Source organism: Hyalella azteca, unplaced genomic scaffold (genome assembly GCF_000764305.2).
Source record: "Hyalella azteca isolate HAZT.00-mixed unplaced genomic scaffold, Hazt_2.0.2 contig1208, whole genome shotgun sequence".
Lineage (NCBI taxonomy): Eukaryota > Metazoa > Arthropoda > Malacostraca > Amphipoda > Hyalellidae > Hyalella > Hyalella azteca.
The window spans coordinates 52,287-75,053 of NW_025931534.1; the positions used below are offsets into that span (position 1 = coordinate 52,287).

Sequence of the window (22,767 nt, forward strand, 5' to 3'; positions counted from 1 at the left end):
AACCACCTGACTAGCCAGATTTATTATCGAAATGAGCCTCCAATTATCAGAATCATGCCTGAACTCGGTGCACACTCAGAAAAATTAACGAGTATCATTGTCAAAATAGTCACCCACTTCCCGCATGTAGCACTGATGAGTATTTTTGATGGGTTAAATTCAGCCAGAATGACCCACAACGCAAAAAGTCCTACTTGTCTATTAGGACAGAGTTTCATTTATCAGAGCGTATACCTACTGTATAAACAAGTCGTCAATGGTAAGGAGGAGCCGGCCTGGAATATTTAGTTGAGGTTAGGTTGTCAGGGAAGATTATCAGCGCCAGGTCTTATAAGCGTTGCCAAGATGCTAGTGGGTTGGCTAGGTCTTTGGAGAACTTACAATCAGAAAAATGAGTCAAACTTTGACCAAACAACAACACAATTTTTGCTCTGTGCGAGTCATCATGAGCCAGTTTGGCCCAGCAAAATGGTATATCACTGCTACGTGCAGTGATATAGGTTAAGCATTTGGAGAATATCACCTATTCATTTTTTCTAAGTGCGTAGGCCTAAGTAAAGTTATTGCATAAGTAAGTAAATGTTAGTCCCATTAATCCACCATTTTCTAAAAAAAACTTAGCTCTGCCCTAAGAAGCAACCATGTCATGACTGAAAAACAAATATTTATTGAAGCCACTGTAATTTCAGGTCCCATGGATAAATTAAAAGGCCATTAATAATATCAATATGATAGACGAGACATAAATATCCTCTCCTAACCATTGACCTTGGTATGGTTTATTCATCCATTTATATGGTATGATATGGTTTATTCAATTTTACTACAAATAACATAATACGCGTTTAAAAATTACTTTTGAAAAACAACACTTCTAAAGAATCCACTGTCCCTGATGTTACACATGTACAATATATTTCAATTTTTTTTCAAATATTAAAAAAAATCATTTTAATTTTTTTATTATTAAAAAAAATTATATAAATTTTTCTTTAATTTTCAAAATAATTTATTCTGTCAATTGATTTATGCATTGTCTCCGACTTTAAAGTTTAAGCAAGTGTGCAAAACTTCAGATCGATTGGACAGGTAGAAGTAAGTTAAATATCAATTATAAGATTTGCAGCAGACAAACAAATGACAAGAAGTGAAGTTAAAGAGAAGTGTTGTAAAAAAGTTGGATCAACTTCTCAACAAGAAGAAGAAATTCCCTAAACACATAAATACCAATATATAATTGATCAAATTTTTCAAAACCAATTTGTTATTGCATAGTAAACACTAAAAGAAACTGGCTAAAAATGGGTTCAAATTGTTAAAATAAGGCCAACTCTTTTTTGGTAAATTCAGCAGGAGTATATATAGACTTAGTTGCAGGCTGAAATTCTAGGAATTGTTGGTTATTAATTCACTGTTGAGCCAGCTATGTCACTTTCTCAGTCTGAAAATTTCAACTAATTTATGGAGTGATGGTCTTGTTAAATCTTTTTCAAATCATTACAATATGAGGTGTCAATATATTATAACCTATTCTTGAATGTCACCTTTAAAATCCCGATCATGTATGGTACTTCAATACCATCTATAAATATAGATATAAATGACGTTTTAACAAGTATGACATCCATGGAAGAATTTGTGGAAATATGTCAGAGTACAAGCCATGGCAAGAGCTCTCCTGCCATTTTTAGAGCAGCACTCATGATTTTCATTGGATGAATTACGTATATATACTATAATACTATATAATTGCTACATAAAGATAATAGAGCTGCATGATTTGATTGATCTGCAAGACTGCTAAATTACTTAAAGCCTATTTTTTAAGACAAAAAATTAAAGTTTTACTCATCCAACTATGCAAATCATAATGTACTGAAAATTTCAATGTTAGAAAAATTGTGAAGCATTACTGCATTAGGAGCTTGCAAAATTAAAATACAAGAATTTAGAGCAGGAAAGCCTGTTAAACAGTAATGGAAATATTCTAGGTACTAGGTTTCACATAGGCAGATTACAATCAATGCATTCATATTTTCTAACTAAGCTTATTTTCAATTTACTGCTTTCATCATTGATATCACAAGATTTATAGGATACCCATTAATTTCAAGACAGGAGAGCATCAAATTAGATAGCCTTTCTAGTAATTCACTCACAAAATCTTAAGAAATATTAGGAATATTTAACTAGGCCCAAGGGCCAAGACTGAAAACAAAAACTTTTTGGTATAGGTATACCTATAATAATATTAGGTACATACAGAGTACAGTTCAAAAAGGCAAATATTTTTAGTAAATTTGAAATCTGGAAACCTAATTATGCAGAAATTTCCAAATAAATAGTAGATAATTCATCTAACCTCGTAACAGTAAAATGGCGTATAGGCTTCGATCGTGGCCACAAAAGTATATTCTTTCCGCACCTGCCCGAGGCTGAGCCATGAGTATAGTGGCCGTGATGTTACGTCGTCTTCGATCGGACAAGACAGGTTAAAAATGCATAGCTTCCTATTGGTAACTCGTCAGAAAAACTTCCAATTCAAACTTTATAAAGAAATATAATATCGTGCGAATTGTATGCACAAATAAATCAGTATTATAAATTTGTCTCGTTCCTAACCAAAAACAAGGCTTTTATAAAACGTTACCTTCCCTCGTCGTCGCGCCGCAACCATGAAAAAAAGCAGTTTTTTAACGAGAATTTCAGTCCATAATAATTCGGTAATGATTGCTGGATTTATACAAAATTAAAGTACTTCATGTTGGAAACTTTTAATGAGAAATGAAACTGTCAATAGAGGTGTTGAGAAAGAGCAACATCGGATTTGGTACCGCCCTCTACACGGCTTAAAGCTGCATAGAAAGCAAAAGATAAATTTGAGTTTAAAATATTGTAGTAGAGTAACTTACCTACGTCACTGAACCTTGAAACTGAAAAGATTCCACTTTCTTGCTAACAGCTACGCAAAACCCATAGTGATGAACAGTTATTAACAAATGAAGTAATGAGCAGGCACATCTTACGGAGCACTAACACACAAACACCTTCTAACACTGCTTCGGCGCGACTGAAGTTCTGAACGTAGAACGCTGAGCAGTCAGCACTCAGCAGCAGAGCCGGACATGCCTCAAATTTTGCGAGTGCTGACATATTTCGCTAGGAGGTTCCTATTAGTATTCAATTGGCATTCAAATACAGCTACCTTGTGCATGAAAGCGGGACTTCAAGGCTCTGAATCATGAATTGCTTACACTCTTCTCTTTCACTGCACAGCAATTTTTTATTTTCTGTAACCACATTATCGTCCATTTTTGTAATAAAATTAAAGCGTTTTTAAAGAAGTTTCGAGAAGAACAAGCTTCATTATGAGAATCTTTTGGGGTTAAGTCATCCAAAAATATCGCGCAAAGCATTATTGACTATTACTATAAACGTAAAATTCTGTGATGATTGCATTAATCGACCACTGCCTGAATTTTATTTGGGACGTAACTTAGCACATTGTAACCTCACAGGAAACATGAAGATGGCGAGGTGAGAAGTCGCAAGAATTTCTTTGAAGAATAGCCCTGATTGTGATGTTCATTTTTTTATCAAGTATGTATTTTGGGTTAAAGATTTACGACAGCATGTCAGTCCGAAAAATTTCTTGATAAATCGGTAATGGTTTAAACGTAGAAATATAATGTAAAATTTTCCTTGAAAACGGCACACGCAATTATTGAGTGTCTTCCGAACAGAGTCCCTGCCCACCGCCCGGTAACCATGGTTGAACTAGTATATGGTTGGCCCATGGTTGAGTTATACAAGGTTGACCCACGAGAATTTCCCTCTTTCAGTTCAACCATGAGAGTGACCCATGAGAAGCTAATTTTTGCGCTATATTTTGTTGACCCACTAGAAGCTCCATCTTTCAGTTCAGCTTTCTTGTTACGTCACGTAGATCGAGAAACGTAAACAAAGCCGTCATTCCCATGACGGATTGGTAGACTGGTTTGATCGCATTTCGGTGATTGGTTAATGCCCGTGACGTCACAGGCGAACAACGAGCTACATCCGCAAAAATGGGCTTCTGATGGGTCAACCTTAAACTAGTTCAACCATGATTTTTTCGGATGTAGTTTGTTGTTCGCTTGTGACGTCACTGATCTCAGTGATGTCACGGGCATCAACCAATCACTGAAACGCGATCAAACCAGTCAACCAATATGTCACGAGAATGACGGGTTTGCTTACGTTTCTCGATCTCAGTGGCGTAACAAGAGAGCTGGACTGAAAGCCGGAAATCCTCGTGGGTCAACCTTATACAGTTCAACCATGCCGGGAACCAACCAAACGCGTAACTTTGATTGAAAGGGAAATCGAACTAAATGTCAGCGACTTATTATTTATTTTTTGCCTTACAGCGCAGCTTGTATGCTCATGTCATCTGTTTGCTTTAATTACAATGAAAACAAGATAATGAAATCCAATAACACGCTACCGTCAAAGCCACATCATTTGCCACTCGGCAAAAACAGCACATGCGTTGACTCACGTCACCCGAAGTTAAAACCATTGTTTTAACTTCGGGTTTAACTTGTTCAACTTCGGGTTGTTAACTTCGGGTTTAACTTGTTTAACTTCGGGTTGTTAACTTCGGTTTAACTTGTTTTTAACTGGACAGAACTAAGATTTTGAGGGGTTTGATACCAACACGATGACTACAAAGTTTTGATCGCGTTAGAAATATGTGGTTTAGTTTTTTTATAAAATATATCGTTTCAGTTGACGGCCGGCGACTTTAGAGCTACTGGCGAGGTTATCAGTATTGACGAGAAGTTAATTCACCATGTATCTTCACTTCTTCACCGAAAAGTAAGTTTTTCTATTATCGATAACTTCACCAAGTTGTTAGCAACTACGACAGTTCATCATATCAGCCAGCATGGAATTAAAAACTAACAAACTTTGATTAATTCACTAACGAAGCTAAAAATTATACCTCGCAATAACAACCAAATTGAATACAACACATTGCTTACGTACAAACATACCTTGAACAAACCCAGAAAGGAAAAGAACACGACAGTGAGAAGAGCTCAGTCTTATAGTCTGTTGGTATCTGTGATACGCAACTCGCGGTCGCACACGAACAACAATAAAAATAACATCTCGCAACTCACGGAACTCATTTCAAGTTTATTAAGTTGAATTTAAGAGTGATCATAAAGGCGGTCAGCGGCGGTAGTCGCCTATAGTGTTTCTTAACTATGAATTCGATCAATAGCTCCCCTTTCCTAAATAAGATACAAGCCTGAAATTTGGAATGCTATTCTGGCTAATTACTTCAAATTAACGGACATTAACTTGATTAAGATAAATCGATGTCCCAACCGTCTCACTATCAATTAATAATTCAAGATATAATACAATCAATGTAAATTGTAAAAGCCGCGTATTAAAAGTATGCTTAAATTGAACGTTCACCAAGAATTTAAAAGCAAAGAAACCCTGAGTAACCTCACCATTTCTTCGATGAAAACTTGAGTTTCACTCTGTTTCAGCTAAGATTTGGCGAATATATTGGGTGTTATCTTAGCTCTCAAATCCTCGCACAAGCCATAATTACCTAAAATGTTATCAAAATAACAAAATACTGGACCAGGTAATCGTCAAATAGCAAACAGAATAGAAATTTGAGCATCGGTTTGCGTCGCGTTTCAACAAACAGGTTATCATAAAGAAATGAAATAACGGGAACTTTGTGACGAGTTGAAACTAGGATTTTCTAAGGAACTAAAAATACAATTTATGTGTGACATGAAACCGACATATTCATATGAGTAACGAATTAAGCATCCCCAGTTCTTATCTAAGTAAAAAAAACACTTCATCCATAATAATATTCTTGATACATAAGCAGGACTAATACGTAAAGACGTCTGGATTGAATTATTTAAGCTAATGAAAATGCACTTACAATAAATTCAAATCCAACACAACAAGAACTATTCGAAATCCAAAATATCCTACCTAGTATCGTTAGGATAACTTTTTTTTACTATAACTGTTATCTTAGTGATAAAATGATAATTTAGTAGTCAAAATATGCACGCTAAAATAAGCTCAGTTGTGACGCAAACAGGACATGTAATCTATGACAAGATACTGAAACTCAAACAATATTACAACCAATCGTCCTCTCAATAACTGCAGATCTAGAAATAAATTTTAAAAATATTAGTGATGAGTGTGCGTGAGTCTATAATAACAACCACTGGGAACGTTTCCCATGAAGTCTATCAATATAGCTATTGTTTGTATAGCTATATATTATAAACAATACACCATCACAATTTCTAAGAAATTCTTTCAAAAAAATTCAGTCAATAATACAAAACATCTCAGAATTATTGCAGTACCAAGTGTTGGACATATTTTTTCAGTAGATGCACATTGATCAAACTAGTATCAATTGTAATTACTTTTGAGAGAACAAAGGAAAATCTATTGATTCAATGTTAACGATTGATGGAAATTTTCTTGAAAAATCAAGCGAAAAAATTGATAAGCATTTGAGTATTGATTGCTTCAGCAATTACAGTTATAATAGCGACCGAAAAATAATATTGTCACGAAATATGCTCAGTATTATCACAGCAAAATACGCTAAAACAGTTCATAGACAAATATAACAACGTCTGTAGGCTTGCAGAGCAACTACAACCAATTAAAATCTAGTCTTCTTAATTTTAATTACTACACAGATTAGGTACAGAACAACGATCAAAGAAAATAAGTCCAAATCGTATCAATTTGTTCGATCGTAGAATGAGATTCCATTAACGCTTATAGTTATAATACATGGTTGTGAATAAACAATATACAACGTAACAAAATAAATGAAAACAAGATTTCAATGATTACATTTGTTGATAAAAAAATGTACTGCATGAATAGCCTGAATGACCAACTTAAGAAAGCCAACCCTTAATTAATTATGCAAAAATTATTACGATTGAGAAGAATCAGACCAGCGGCTCCAATCTGTGGAAGTCTCGGGTTGAATCAGCCAGGAAGTAAATCAAATTCCAACGGGCCCCGACACGTAGCGACCTGAGTACAGTACACGTGGCGGCCTAAGTACACGTGACGGTCTTTGTACATACCCGTTCGTCGTCTGTGATTGGTAAGATTAGCTTGTTAAACCGTCGGTGCTTGGCTAACGGCGTTACGAACTCGTAACTATTTTTGATAGTACGATCCCTAGTAGCAACCTCTACTCGGCGCCTACCCACCCTCCTTATTTCAAAGCATCAAAAATAAATCCTAACAAGACAAAATTCAAGCATTGGAACAAGCATCAAGAAAACAGCGTTAAAAAATCAACAACTAAACGAGATCACAACTATCAAGTTCTGGGCTAAGAACTTTTGCTCCTGGCCACTTTGCCTCGAAATAAAAGTTAATGCATATGTAACTGACAACAAATTATGTTTGAGTATAGTCCGTGAATTCATCATCCATTATTAATGAAAGATGAATTGCTAAAAGTCGAAAGATATCTTCAGCAGTAAGATTTGGTTGTATCATTTTGGATTATTGATCCCCAAAATCTTTGATCTTGTAACCAAAATCAGCATTATTCAACTGACCTCTTTTCAAAGGTTTGGACAGCAGTGTTACAAATTAGTTGCACTGACACACTTTTGGTATACATGAATCACACTGACACTTGTAGTACGAACCCTTCCCAAAAAAGTTTTGTTACTATCTAGAGATGAAAATTTATAACAGTTCGAGAACAACTGATCCAAATAAGTAAACGCGGTCTTATGAGCATCGATTTTTAATAAAACTCTCATGTCTAGAGCAAATCTCCATAACAATTCGTTCCTCAATCTCCAGTCCAGCAGATCTGTTGTCATCACTCAGCTGCAGAATATGAGTTTCTACGGAAAATTCATCAGTGGTTGAAGTCGATAATGACTTTTCCCCAGATGCTGAATGAATTTTATTGCAGAGAGATGAAGGCTCCACGAGCGTCACTTGTTCTCTGCGCGTCTGGAGGAGGTTGCCCACCACAAGATGATGGCCGTATCTATGGATAAAACATAGGTTTAGAAAAAATATTACTCAGTACTCACTGTAGTGAGTGACAGAGAGCGCATTTTCCCGTTGGCGAAAATGTGAAGACACGGACAGACAGACGGACGGACACGACGAGCACAATAGTGCATTTTTCCGTAAATGAGAAAATGCGCTAAAAAGGAAAAATGATAATCAATATTTACACGCCCGGCAATAAGTTGAGGGAAACATCAAAGCCTCGAAATCAAGATTCATCATCTAATAAAACACTTGAGGCTGAAATCTCAAAAGGCAACGCTGAACTAGACGAATATTGTTTGTTGCGCCGCGGATGCGATATCTCACAGTGTAGACGTATATTAGACATTATGGTGGGGCAGGAAAAGACGTTGCAGAATTGTGTTTTACGAGCTTCCGCATTGGTTAATGTGAGACAAAATTAAACAATTATTACAATTGATTAAAAAAAGATGACAACTAACCTTTTGAAAAATATTCACTAATGGGATCTCGGATTCTCATTTACGGACCTAAGTTACTTCATTCAGTCGTGAGCTTGAAAAAAACTGTTCATTATCAAAATGATACAAAAATTGTTCATCCCATTCTGAAAGTGATCTTGTTCTCACTTGTGCAGCGCAGCCTTGGCCTTGGTTAGGAGTTTAGTGACATCGGTCTCGAGCTTGAAGGATACCACGTAGAGACTCGGCGACCAAACGTTCATCATCGGCAGGAGCATCTTAGGCACCAGCTCGAGCTCGATGGACAGCGGACCTGTGCACGACTCCAGCTTATGCTCGGACAGCTTCTCTGCACGGCGAGGATGTTACTAGTAACAAATTATATTATCGTCATTTGTTGTAGTAACTACAAAAAATGATACCTACCGTTACAGCCCTGTCCGCGACTGTACTCGGACAACTTCTCTGAACATCATGCATGACATTAACAACAAATAATAATAGAGGTATTTGTTATTTTAAATACAAGAAATAATGTTTCAATTACTGCTCAGTGCACAACTTCAGCTTGGGCACATTATAAACACAACCTAAGACGATAAGGTAAATGGAACAATTTATGGAACCTCAAGGTATGGTACGTGTGTGACTTAGCCTCAGGGATGTGGTAGTGTGGTATGAAGGTATGTCAGGGATGTAGTAATGAGGTAAGATATGCAAGACCTACCCTCAGGGATGTAGTAATGACGTAAGATACGGCAGACTTACCCTCAGGGATGTAGTAGTCGGCCACAGCAGCCGCCAGGTAGAGGGCGGCAGGCGCGTGTCGCGTCTCCTGCTCCAGACACTCACACACCGCCTGCCACGCAGCAAGTTAGGTGAGGATTTTAATGTTCAATGTCTCCAGTTTTGAATCAAGTTTTGTAAGCGTTTTAGGACATAAAGTCTCCAGGATTAATTCAAGTTTAACACGCTTTGAAAGCTACTAAGTCCATAGTAGCAAATGTAAGTAAATTTGAAGCAGTATGAACTTGGCATCAACTGAACACTTCATTCTATTTACATTGTTTATCTTAAGAGAAATAAGTAAATTTTCTATAAATAACCTGAGTAGAAAATGATTGTTTCAGTGCATAATATTAACATTAAAATTCGAGTGGATAAATTCTGTTACATTGTGAAATCTTTCACAATCGCACTCAAGAAATCTAAAAAGACAGTTTGTGAGAGGCATCATTCTGTCATATCATATACCTTATCAAGCCATATCATTGCTGTATCATATAAAAACCATTTCATGTCATATCATCACAATGCCATATCTTCACACTCACCCTGAGGTACCAGAGGTATGACGTTAAAGAAGAGAATGGGATCGCCAGCAACATGTCACCAAGCACAGCTTTTCTGTAGCACCTTACAAGTGGTCGCAACTGGAGGTAGCAAGCAATTAGGCTGCTGGCAACATAATGAAAAACTTGTATAAATATCAATATGATCATATGTTATATGATAATCAGTAAGTGTGAACAAAATGCATGTGAACTGACAAACACAGAAGGTTTGTACATCTAAGTCCAGCAATCAATCGTCAATCAATCAATCAATCAATCAATCAATCAATCATCAAAATCAATAAGTCCAGCAGCTATCTCAATCAATCGTCAGTTATGGAAAGATCGGGTTCCAAAGGCCGGATCCCTTGTGAATCAAGTCACGAAAAGTTCAAGAATTGGCAACAGGCCATGGGCCTATGTCTTCAACGCCGACACTTCTATTCTATTCTTATTCTATTCTATTCTAAAGGAATGGAAAATAAAATTATCGATACGGATTATAATCCATACTAAAGCTAATATCAAATACATGAAGAATCACGATAAAAGTAAATATTAGATGAACCAGATGACTGATTTTAACTTTTTCTTACTTGATCTACCAAGCTAAATAAATATAGACTAATGTAGTAATATTGTACCTATATACCAGGTATTGAAGCCATGCTTGTTCTAATTTTTTAATAGTAATGATCATTTCTTCAATAACTTTTTCCGATTGGTTAAAATAAAAAATGATGACAAATATTTAGGCATATTTGATTGCTATAAATATTAAAATCATTTAATTGATGTAAATATTAAAATATCAGGAATCCCTGTCAGCAACCTACTGCCTTTGAAGTTGCACTGTCAAACTCCAGCCTGAGGTTCTCTGTTTCATTGCTGAGGGCATTGGGCGACAACACTCTGAAGAAGTCTTCTTGTTCATCAGTTCCTTCTGTGGTCGCTGGTGAAGAGCAAGCAACATCACATGACAACTCAAGCACAGGGGTCGGAACTTTTCCAGGGGATTTGCTGTTCTGTTTCATAACTTCATCTGGAATTGAAACCATACAATGATTTCAATAGCATTCTAAGCAAACGGTATTTCAAAGGCAAAAGTAAGGTTGCAGGAAACTGATGGGAAATGGTTAGGTGCAAGTTTGAGGAAGCAGACATTTTGCCACCATTACTTTCCATGAAACTGCTAATCCAGATATTTCATTGATGTTTCATGAGGTCAATATTTGATTAACTAGGCTCTCAACTGACATTTATTTAGCCTTCTATTGAATTCCACACTAATTTAGCAGTAGTAATTAAATGAAAGCTTTAGCCTTCTGGAAATATTTAGTCTCCTTAGTGATATATATATCTTAGCAAATGCCATTTGATCATAAGTGAGTAAAACTCCATAATCACTTTCATGCCCCAAATCTTTATCCAATGCTTTGGACGAGCTGGAGACCCCAGCAAGAGCATCCAGGACTCTGGCAGGATGAAGATGTCGAGCAAAAGGCAGCACTGACGCCTCTCGATGAACAAACACCACGGCATATCCTAGCTGCAGGAACTGCTCGCAGGATGCCGCTCCACGGGTGCCAACGCTGAAGTTGTCCAAGAATCTGGCAACATTAAAACTTATAATATTAAATCCTTATAAGTACATAAATCTTCATTATTGGAAGCTTTCTTGTGAATGTTATTGACAACTTAATGTGACAGAGGGTGTTTGTTGCAGCAGGGGCTAAACAATGGTTGGATTGATGGTTGCCACCACCGATACAACCATCCTAAATCACCACTTTGCATTATGTACTGTATTTTAATTTTTGTTTATCAAGTACATTAATTAACACTCATAGCAATGAAAGCAGGAAAAATAGTTAGATACAAGGGAACAAGTTATGTGCACAGTGGTCCACTCAACTTTAAACACTTTGGGTGATGACTTGCCAGTTATTACCCAGAGGCTACACATATGCAATTGAAAAATATAAAATATATGAATCAAAGGAGTGCACTTTTAGGATTTTGCAATAATCCCACTTCCTTTCAAGGCACATGAAATGAGGTTTTCCACAACACCATCATTAAGGCAATTAGCATCTATAAGCCTGGAAGCAAGAGTTAGATTAGTGTCATTAAATAAATGGTTACCTCTTCGTTGATGGATACATTTACATTAGGCTATTTTACTAGTATTCAGGAACCTGCTTACTAGGGTTAGCATAAATAGACAAAAAGAATAATATTCCCTGTTCAATTTGCAATGTTGCTTCAGTAAACTAAGGTTTACTTTGTACCATCATCCAATTGCTCTCTACTGCTGCATTCTCACCTGACAGTGTTACGTTCTAAAGGAACGGTGGTGCCTCCTGACGTTACAAGTGCCACTTTGTGTTTGTGGGCGGCATGATATTGGCACCAGCGTCGCAGTCTCTCACACACATTGTCAAATTCAAGAGGTGGAAAGGTTTGCTTGTAGAAGATTTCCCAGTCACTGGCCATGGTGAGCAACAATGTGGTTATGTGCTTCCCTCTTCAGGTAATGTTTTCTTTGGATACTTGTTAATAACTCAAGTTTTTAATAGTGGAATTAGTAAAACTTTGTGAATGAGTAGAACTTTGTTCAGCAAACTTTTAAAAATATATTTATAAGTTCAAAGAGTTTCAACTTATGATTTATAAAAATTATATTAAATGATAGATACCTCATTGCTATTTTTTAACTCTGTCAAGGAATATATACCAAATAATACCATCAATTCAAACAGGGCAATAAGGGACAGGCGGGGTAAATCCAGATAACCGAAAAAACCCCCAATCTTTCTTAATATACAACATAAAACCACTACATACTGTGAAAAAAATACATACAATACATTAAATACTATTAACAAACACACAACAATCAAATTTAAATACAACAAAACACATACACTATCAAAATACGACGTGCCCGCGCACAATGCGCATGTAGTTGCTCCCATCATCCTTGAGTGGAATCAAGCTCCAGAAACGTTTAGTTTGGAATCTATGCTACATTGAGCGCATATTGTGGTGCCCGCGGGACTTAGTCGCGCTCTCCTCAACATTCACACTTATTGTCACGGAAAACCTATCTCCTCCTAGAGTTTTGAAGCTACGTCAATGAGACATATATCGTTCAATTTGCAAATGAAAGATCTACAAAATTGTGTATGGGTTTTTCTATGTTTGTTATAGTTTGGATTTTATGTTGCAAAAAGGAGGGGAAAGTGGAGGTAAAATCGAAGATTTCAAACAATTTTGGACAAAATGCTCCCACACTCACAAAAATGAGAAATTCAAAAAACCTATACACAATTTTGTAGATGTGGTCTTTACGCATCGAATGATATGTGTCTCGATGTTGTAGCTTGAAAATCCTAGGAGGAGATAGGTTTTCTAAAGTACCCTTTTTGGTCGCTATCTAAGAATTTCACGTTTTCTTTCAATTTTTTTGAAAAATTTACATGAATAAAACCTGTTTTATTTTAGGGTTTACACATGTGTACCAAATTTCAGATTGATCCCTCTGTAAATTACTGAGATAAATTTTAGGCAAGATGCTCCCCTTAAAAAAAATTAACAACAAAACATTTTTATTACATTTACAATTTACCTCACTCATCAAAATTAAAATTTCCCCTAATAAAAAAGTAATGCATCAGTCATCACATGATCACAAAATTGTGCATAGAATAGAATGTCTTCCTCAAGTTCATTTCTGAGTCCTACCTACATCCCAACTGTAGTGTATGCTAGCCAATAATATAAGAAGTAGGCTAGACCAGTCAACTGAGTCGAGTATCATGGATACCAGCATTATTATCATAATATCATACACAAGAAATTGGTTTAAATCTTGAGTTAGCCTAGTTGAGTATACTTGAGTAGATGAGAAAATTAAAATTTAACAGATTCTAAAAAATCTGTAGTTGGTCAATGGTCACTATACTGATTGCTTCCACGGTCCACCCTCAGAAGGCTCAGAGGCTCAGCCCTCAGGCTCAAGTTGCTCAACACTGAACAACCCAGAGTCCCAGACCCACAGAGTACACGTCACTGCCTTAGTCTGTACTCTTTAGGCTACTCTGTATTCTATGCAACTAAAATCCTGGGAGTCGGCAAGTTGCAGGGGATAGCCGCTTCATCATGTTTCTGATACGGTGATACTTTCATACCTTGCTAAATGAGGCTTGCTTATTCAGCAAGTCCCAGGCAACCATCATGAGCCATGCACTTGCTTGGGAAGTTGGGCTTCATACAACTAACTTAAGGCTTGTAGTCAAAATGCAGCGAAGTCTGAGAGGGAGGTTTTCGCAACCATCGTGTAAAATCCTTGATCTGCCCAAAGCTCGGCTCGGCCAGTCGCTACCCTCGAGCTTGTACTCTTTGTAATATGATATCCTAGCCAGACCCTTCTTCGCGGCAACTGGTCACTTTCAGGTGGCCGAGGAATGGCCAACGCCCAACGGTCAGCTATTACTAATTGGATAGGCCAACCACTGGCCTAGTATGGAATATATCTACTTGGCGAGCCGCGACTGAATTTTTTGAGCCGTGGTTTTATGGATTTGCCAGCCGTGATTCCATTTCTACGAGCCGTGATTCTATTTCACCGAGCCGTGAATTCCATATCTCGGCCATGAAAAGCCATTTACTAGGTGCGAATGCGAATTTATTTACAAAGTTTATGCACGAGTTACCCCAAATCTCTAATTTTACCCTTAAACAGTCAAACGGCAACAATAAAATTTGTCTCTACTGTAAGTTCAGCACGTGTTAATATACAGTCTGACCGCTTTGACATGACCGCAACTATGCGCGATCTTCAACAAACGTTTTGTTTATTTGTTTACATTACGATGTTTATGTTTTTTCTGTAAGATATTTTTGGCGGAAACGGTAAAGCAATGCGGATTGCGGAAGTTGAAAATTTTATGAAATGACATGTTTGCAAAGTGCAAACCACAATTTTTTAATCAAACAAAAATTTATGACATTCGAGCCGCGAGATTTCATACCTACTGAAATTATATGATATTAGAGCCGCGATATTTCAGACAAAAATAGGACTTTTCCAGACTAGCCACTGGCCACGTGGTTGGCCAGTGCCCCTCATTGACTTTGCCTTTACCATGCCACCCGTTGTGAACAGACAGTTGAGTAATTTCCGACGTCTCTTTCCCCTCAAACATTGCAAAACGTCTCCATTTGAGCAGCTAGTATGCGGGATTTTCCCTCCGCGCATCAGCAGACTCGATCATAAATATTTTTTAGTAGAAAATATCTATAACAAGGAAGCTGATCAAGGAATGCCGAATATACCATTAACCATTCAATTGACAATAAAAATTACAACCCGTGCGTTAATATCTCAAAAGTCGAAAAGCATAGTGGCAAAGTAGAGAGTTTTTTAGACTCTCCCTCAAGTTCATTTTTGAGTCCTAGGCTATAAGTATTAAGTAGACCAGTAAAGTATCCTGGACATAGTGGCAAAGCAGAGAGTTTTTTAGACTCTCCCTCAAGTTCATTTTTGAGTCCTATAAGTAGACCAATAAAGTATCCTGGATACCAGCATTAGCATACATAAGAAATTGGTTTAAATCTTCAGTAAATGAGGAAATTAAAAATGAACTGATTCTAAAAAAGCTCTGGTTTGCCACTATGATCCTGGATACCAGCATTATCATACTTAATAAATTGGTTTAAATCTTGAGTAAATGAGGAATAAAAATGAACTGATTCTAAAAAAGCTCTGGTTTGCCACTATGTCGAAAAAAGTGTAAAAGTCGCAGACATGATGAACAATAATATTCAAAGTTTCTTGAAATTTCCTCTCATTTAAACTCTTTTAATACAAAGTTTACATATTTTTTATTACTGGTCGACGCCTATAAATAAATAGCTGGGTCAGGGTAAGTATGGAAAAATCCATATCGCCATCTCATTTGCGAGTGGAGTAAAGTCTATCCTAATTAGGGAAGAAGAGCCGAGCCTGTTCGAAGCCTCTCGGTTTTCAATCAGGGCCTTAACAAGACATAACTGCTATTAACAGTTGCATCACTCTCTTTATTTTGCAGTTAACAGCCCCAACCATTTACAAAATTACCAGTTACCACCACACTCTTTGCAGTATATGAGCGATGAGCCTTAGACAACAAGCAATTCGGAACTCGGTCTACAGGATCGGCAGTAGTTTCGACTACATCGGTCACCGTAAGTCGTATTCCGGCTGAGCGGACGCGCACATCTTGAGTAGTTGTTGATCATCAACTTTGTTATGCCCGTGTAATATGATTTTAGTAATTTTTTCATAAATGACCCTATAATAGTTTTTCATTTACCTCACTCGTTGCGGTAACACGTCAATGCAGAAGACATGGAATAAAGGAAAAGGTAATAAAAACAAGATATCGCAATCTAAATTGCCATTTCGTGTGTATTTACAGTGATTAATTTCTTTCAACGTTGAACATTAAGCATAAGCGAACATCCAGTTGAGAAAAAAGCAAGAACGAGCATATAGTTGAGAAAACGAAAGAAAATAGTTAACCTATAGAATTTCACATTAATGAATTCTTTCATTTTTGTAAACCTCAATATTATAACGAGGGTCTGGATTGACTTCATAACGTCTTTTGTAGGGAATAGGAAAAGGTAAGGTTTATATCCAGGGATATTTTTTTCTAAAAAATGGCGAGCCTTCTTTTCGGAGCTGCAAAAATGAATCGTCATCAATGGTAGACAAATCTACTTTAAATTTCCCCAGTTAATAATTAATTAAAGGAATTCATAATAATTCGAAACAATCACACAACAAGAAGCTGATTATTACCGTTGATATTTCAAGTTTCCCATTTGAAAGTTATTTAAAAATTTAATACAATATATGCAGTGACCCGTCTTAGTTGCGATCAGATGCAAAATCATGCAATAAATATCACGGATTAAGAATTGGATCCCTTCAAGACGAGTAGTATTCCTTCAGTTGAGGATCCGTGGGCTTGAGTATCACCTTGTCGGCGAGGTTGACTATCCAGCCAGGCTCCAAGCCATAGAAGACCTGCCGAGGATCCTTCCGTTGAAAAAGAAGCTCCTTCATCAAACTCTTCTCCAAGTCTGGGAGAACGTAGCCGTATTTCTGGAAAGGAAACTTGGATGAGTGATGGAAAATGAATTGACATAATGCATCTCCCATCAAATAAAACTAAGTAATTCAGAGATATTCGCTTCCTTAATTTTTTCCACAGATAACAGATAATGTCACCGAAATAAATTGAGACAAAATGAAGATGATAAGCAGCGCGATTAGTGACAAACAAAATACAATAATAAAGCTACATAATTAAAGATTTTTTCACATGTAAGAAAATGAGGCGACAAACAATATTTTCAAAAGTACAACACATGGCATTTGTTGCAGGGCTCACAGTTATGACTTAAAGGGGTCGTGCTATCAAAACTTGCTCAGTAGACGAAGCGTCCAATTTCAAATTTGAGATTTGTAAGTTGAGCTGAAGAAATCTTTAATGATTGGCTGATGAAGTTAAAAAAACATAACTGCTTTTGATAGCACGGCCACTGCTGGATAAAGCAAGCATGCGTCGCGGGAACACCAACTATCGCCACAAGGGTCTTGGCAAATAACGCGCGGCGAACCAGATCATTTAGATACACCCACTAATCCTCAAACATTTTCGTTTCTACTTGGTCGACTCCGTTTCCATTCCGGGACCTAGTTCGAACCTCCCCTGCTTTCCATTCTATTCTGCCCCATTCTCTATTTTTTGACAATCATCTTGTATTTGCCACCGAAGCTACCAATGTAGGGCTGCTACAAACAAAAAACATGGCAGCCCTACCGGGCTCAACAGGAGAATCTGTTCCTCAATAAGAGTCAGGGGTTACGAGGTATTCCCAGTTGTGCAGCATACCTGGCTCAACAAGAGACGCTGTTCCTCAATAAGGGCAGGATCTGCAAGGTATCCCCTGTTGCGCGGATCACTGTAGTATTCTATGTGGCGTTGCGGCGGCAAGAACCGACGCGGGATCACTTGGCCTGCACAACAGAAGTCAGTAATTAACAAATGCTGAATATGCTGCAACATGCATGCGAATGGAATTAATTCCATTTAATTTGCAAGTGGGAGCGGCTGAACATGTAGTTAACTAAGTTAAGATGAATGAATATTGAAAAAGGATATCATTGAAATAATCACAAGTGTGAATGAAATTCTGAACAATTGTATTTTTAGGATCAAATTTTGGCTAAATGGTGGCAAACCTCTTTGAGAAATGATGCTTGTATTTTATTCAATTCATGACTTCTGACCAGAAATAGTTGTAATTTAAGTTATTGGGGTAATCTGCAAAACCTTTCTTGAAGAACTCGACAGGCTTGAGAGCAGCAGTGAGACTGTAGGGATCATAATAGGCTGTGGTGATGGTGCCACCAGCCTTTTCTACAGCTGCAATAGCAGCCTCACTTGCATACTGAACCTCAAGATTCATGGGGGTACAGAAGCAGTCCATGCCCTGAAATATAATTAATTTCAAGAAGAAATCTGCGACAACAACCTAGCACTTGCTGTCAGCTTTTGGGACAAGATAATGAATAGTCAATATAAATTAATATAAACAAATATAGAATATAACATGAATGTGTATGGCACAAAAAAAAACTAAAATATGACCTCAGTCATTGACCTGCAACCACAATCATTCATAATTTAAGCTACTAATCAGCAAGACAGGGGAGCAACTTCAGAAATTTTTAAATCCAATTTAAATGACATAAAATAAGAGGACTACCAGCAATTCTTAGCCAAATAGTCTCAACTTCCTAGTTTTAGAGTAATTATTTTCAGCTTAACAAAAAAAAAAACATACTACAAAAAAAAGACAGACAACCATATCAAAATTAAGTTCAGCACACCAACTTTCTCTTCCAGCATAACACCACCATGCTCCAGTCTTGAATCAATGCGCAAAAGTCCGGTGTTGTAGAGTTGAGTTACATCAATGGGCACACTAACATCAAGACGTCCTGTGTCAACCATGAGCTGCAGTGACTGCAGAGTCAGCGGAACATAAGAGATATCATACCTGGAATAAGTGATTACAGTGTTAGCAAATTCACATATGTATATAGTATATATAGTATATTATATATATATAGTAGTAGGTATAGTATATAGTATAGTAGTAATGTCTTTTGGTAACCTACTGTTTGATCTCCCGGCGCCAGCTAGAAACTTAGTTCGAGTCATTGAAAAGACGAATAAGAAGATTATTAATAAGAAGCATGCTCTGGTCTTCAATCAAACTTGCATAAAAGAAAAGCTTCTGCCTAACTATACCGATATATATATATATATATATATATAGTATGCATCTCGTTATACTGGTTTCATATGTAAATAAAACAAGACTAAAACCTGCACTAGGAGTCAATTTATGTAAAAAGTTAAATTCAAATTCATATACCAGGTAGCAGAATCTCACAGATATAGAACACTTAAAATGCTTCTTATAACCTAAAAACAGCACAATCAACCTTATAATAAGCAATATTATGAAATAAATAGAACACATGTAAAGCAAAAAATTTAGAAGTAATTGTTACCTTTCCTTAGCCCATTTCTGGACTGGATACCTCAAGAAGTAAGGTGTCATCTCCCCTCCCTCATAACCAGCAGGAACATGGCGGTTGTGATGTTTGGGGCCTTTGGTTCCCCAGCCATGGTCTTTGCCCCCATGAATGCCTCGGCCTCGTTGAGACTAAAGGATATATAATATTCATAAAACTATGAGTGTGAGGCTATTAAGATTTGAACATAAAATTTTAAAATAACAGGAAAAATTAGATAAGTACTTGCTATGCTAAGAATTTCTCTGCTATTTCAAGCTACAAGAAATTCAGTTATCATATCAATAAAAATATCAAAACTCACCATTCACTTTATAGATCATTTCATAGTAAAGTTCAGTAAACAGGAAAATTGAGGGAAGGTTCTTAGTCTATTACAAATCAAATTCAACTTAATTTAAAGTTCCACATTAGAGTACGGTACATGAATAAAAAAGTTTCCTGAGGGAGAGTTATTATCTATATTGCAATCTCTTTATCATTAATATGCAGGTTATTAATACGTTATTTCTAAACATGATGATTCAAACGATATTTGAAGTTTTAGATCATTAATACTATACAAATCATAAACAGTTGCCTCCAGTTATCATTTGCATAAAAATGTCCAGGCAAGAAGAGCTAAGCTTATTAGTGCCATAAAATACTTACTTTTTTGGTTGAACCAGGAATTGATATTAGGTTGTTCAACTTAATCCTTGGTAATCTCCTAAGCATTTGCAAAGCTTTAACAGTGCCATGTGAGGATGACATATTGCCAACGGATATTCAAAATTACCACAAATAAGATAATTTGAAATAACAAACTAGTACCCACTTTCTTACTACTTGTATCAATGAAGTAATCCACAAGGAAAAGCCTGCAAAAAAATCTTCAATCACAATATTTGAAACTATGCCTGTATTAATTTTCCTTACACTTTTTTAGGTTTCCTTTTACAGCTCAGAGAGAAAATGTGCTTACAAGTGGTATATATAAATCTGAGGATTATTGTATGTAATATTTGTATTTTTGATGCGTGAAATTATTTGATATAAGGTGAATACTGTTTCAACACCCAATTGAATAAAAAAATGTAATTCAGGACTCACTGCAGTGAGTGACAGAGAGCGCATTTTCTCATTGATGAAAATGTGAAGTCACGGACAGACAGACAGACTTACAGATGGAAATGGCAAGCACAATAGTGCATTTTTTCCATAAATGAGAAAATGTGCTAAAAAGATAGACAGGTAGTTAAGGGGAGAGTTTTGATCATAAATAAAAAATTTTTGTCTTTGTTTCATAAGCTCATTTTGTAGCTGGTGCATCTAATGCAGCAAACTGCATGTATGTGCATGCTGTAATTTTTACTTAAAGCAATTTCAAAAATGTAAAAATAAGAAAATTTTTAACAATATTTGCAAAGATTTCTATTCATTCATGAATAGAATCCTGTAAGCTTACAGATACAGAAAAAATGCTATAAGGCTGCTGATATGAAGCTTTCAGTGGACAAGGTTGTTGTAAATGCTCAATGGCATGTTCATGAATATGGTAATATTGCATCAATAATATGGTACCGTAATCAATGTATATGGTAATATCATATCAATAAAGGAAAAACAAGTAAAAATCACAGAAAATGTCATTTATTCTACCTGAAGTCCTCCTCAATGAAAGAGGAGGACTTCAGAGTACTGTTAGTAATGGATGAGTACAGTCTGCATGCTTCAAATATTTTATAATGAAGTTTTATTGCACATGTCCTGAGTAGCCCCGTTCGATGGGGCTACTCAGGACACTTTTTTTTTTTTTGCTTCTGGCACCTTACAAATAGCATATAGAATTTTTTGAAGATGCCATTCGATAGCCCTTGCAAAGAGCTATAAAATGAGCTTAAACTTGTTTATGAAATGTTTCATAGTAAGAAGTTATTAACAAAAAATGCTCAAAACCGTCCCGAGTAGCCCCGGTTGATGGTATATACCATGGATGTACATGCAATAATTTTTGCATAAGGCAGTTTTGAACTTTTATAAAATGACAATTTTTTATAACACAGGTGCATACTGGTATTCAGAAAAAAATTCAATGACTTTTCCATTACCTGGTTCTAGTAATCTTTGAATGTTAACTGGAAAGAGAGTATTCAGACAAGCAGAACCAATCTTTGCCAGAGCATTTACAAGTTGTGTATCAAACCTACACATCCACGTGTATAGTTATTTGATCTCACAATTTTATTATGAATCTTTATCCCATCATTCCGTGTGGATTCGAGAACTTTGTTGGTATCGGTGAAATCGTGAGAATTTTCTGCAAAAGTTTACGTAATTTTTATTTTTATTTTGGAACATATTCATTACAAAAATTTGTCGATACGGATACACGACTAGTGTATGATTTGGAGGGAAGAGCCGTCGACTTTTTATCGGTTTTCAAACCACACGCAAGCGAGTTAGAGTTAGACTAGAGGAAGTGTAGCTGTCCGGGTGTCTGCCATTTCTGACGAGCTCAGTGTAAGAGTATCAATTGTCACTTCGGTGGAAGGTGTAAGGTGGTAAATCTTTCGATACATTTTGTTTTGTAAACATGATAATATATTACATATACAGAATTCCATACTGCTGATAGGATCATGATCTCATGCTATCCAGGTTGTGACTGGTTATGGGATCATGAGATCATGTTATCCCATGGTTTGGAAGGTGCAGCATGTATGCCGGAGGTTCGTTTTGGGATGTACACCAGTACGCCAGGGAAGAAAGTTGCCAATATGCTTGCTAAAAACGGAAGTGTAACCCTCGCCAATGCTGCATGATCGACACAGGCACACGTACTTTACGATTGATGCCTTGCGATCGTCACAAGCACACGTGCTTTACGATCTATATAGCCAATGCCCAATGATCAATACTGATGCGCGCTCTTTGCGATCAAAGTGGAAGATGCCTAATGATCGACACAAGCACATGCAATTCACGATTGGTTTAGCCGATGCCCAATGATCAACACAGAAGTGCACTCTCTGCAATCAAAGTGGCCGATGCCTAATGATCGACACAAGCACACGCGATTCACGATCGTTTTAGCCAATAACCAATGATCAATACTGATGCGCGCTCTTTTTACTGCGCGCTTTTTTTACTGATGTTATGATGTGTTATGTTATGTTGTTATACTGTGCCATGTTATGATGTGTTATGTTACGTTGTTATACTGTGCAATGTTATAATGTGTTATGTTGTT

The 22,767-nt window shown here is 36.6% G+C and overlaps 2 protein-coding genes and 1 long non-coding RNA gene across 3 annotated transcripts in view; all 3 read right to left on the bottom strand.

Annotated features, from left to right (window-relative positions):
- Positions 1 to 3,089, bottom strand: part of LOC108667765 — a 40,372-nt gene extending 37,283 nt beyond the window's left edge. Inside the window, exon 1 of the long non-coding RNA XR_001930566.2 lies at positions 2,913 to 3,089. This is a non-coding gene — a long non-coding RNA (uncharacterized LOC108667765). The remainder of the gene's footprint in view (positions 1 to 2,912) is intronic.
- Positions 3,090 to 4,376: 1,287 nt separating this feature from the next.
- LOC108667766 (phosphopantothenate--cysteine ligase) lies at positions 4,377 to 12,604 on the bottom strand. The gene is made up of 7 exons (XM_018154831.2): positions 12,198 to 12,604; positions 11,279 to 11,481; positions 10,708 to 10,913; positions 9,872 to 9,970; positions 9,306 to 9,396; positions 8,706 to 8,886; positions 4,377 to 8,086 (listed from the first exon to the last, which is right to left on the bottom strand). Exons 1-7 carry the CDS (start codon positions 12,365 to 12,367, stop codon positions 7,819 to 7,821), a joined length of 1,218 nt encoding a protein of 405 aa, XP_018010320.1. The 5' UTR covers positions 12,368 to 12,604; the 3' UTR covers positions 4,377 to 7,818.
- Positions 12,605 to 16,299: 3,695 nt separating this feature from the next.
- On the bottom strand, positions 16,300 to 20,424 carry LOC108667767 (39S ribosomal protein L15, mitochondrial). Its single transcript, XM_018154832.2, has 6 exons — positions 20,187 to 20,424; positions 19,512 to 19,666; positions 18,826 to 18,991; positions 18,262 to 18,421; positions 17,821 to 17,945; positions 16,300 to 17,027 (listed from the first exon to the last, which is right to left on the bottom strand). Exons 1-6 carry the CDS (start codon positions 20,286 to 20,288, stop codon positions 16,851 to 16,853), a joined length of 885 nt encoding a protein of 294 aa, XP_018010321.1. The 5' UTR covers positions 20,289 to 20,424; the 3' UTR covers positions 16,300 to 16,850.
- Between the last annotated feature and the right edge of the window lie 2,343 nt (positions 20,425 to 22,767).

Coding starts and splice junctions, on each gene's coding strand:
- LOC108667767 (XM_018154832.2), bottom strand. CDS start 20,288: ATGTCATCCTCACATGGCACTGTTAAAGCTTTGCAAATGCTTAGGAGA. Junction 18,992..19,511: donor CAGAAATGGGCTAAGGAAAG/GTAACAATTACT, acceptor CACTTATTCCAG/GTATGATATCTCTTATGTTC. Junction 17,946..18,261: donor TGTCGAGTTCTTCAAGAAAG/GTTTTGCAGATT, acceptor TCTGTTGTGCAG/GCCAAGTGATCCCGCGTCGG.
- LOC108667766 (XM_018154831.2), bottom strand. CDS start 12,367: ATGGCCAGTGACTGGGAAATCTTCTACAAGCAAACCTTTCCACCTCTT. Junction 8,887..9,305: donor CGACTACTACATCCCTGAGG/GTAAGTCTGCCG, acceptor CTCGCCGTGCAG/AGAAGCTGTCCGAGCATAAG. Junction 8,087..8,705: donor GCCAAGGCTGCGCTGCACAA/GTGAGAACAAGA, acceptor TTTTATCCATAG/ATACGGCCATCATCTTGTGG.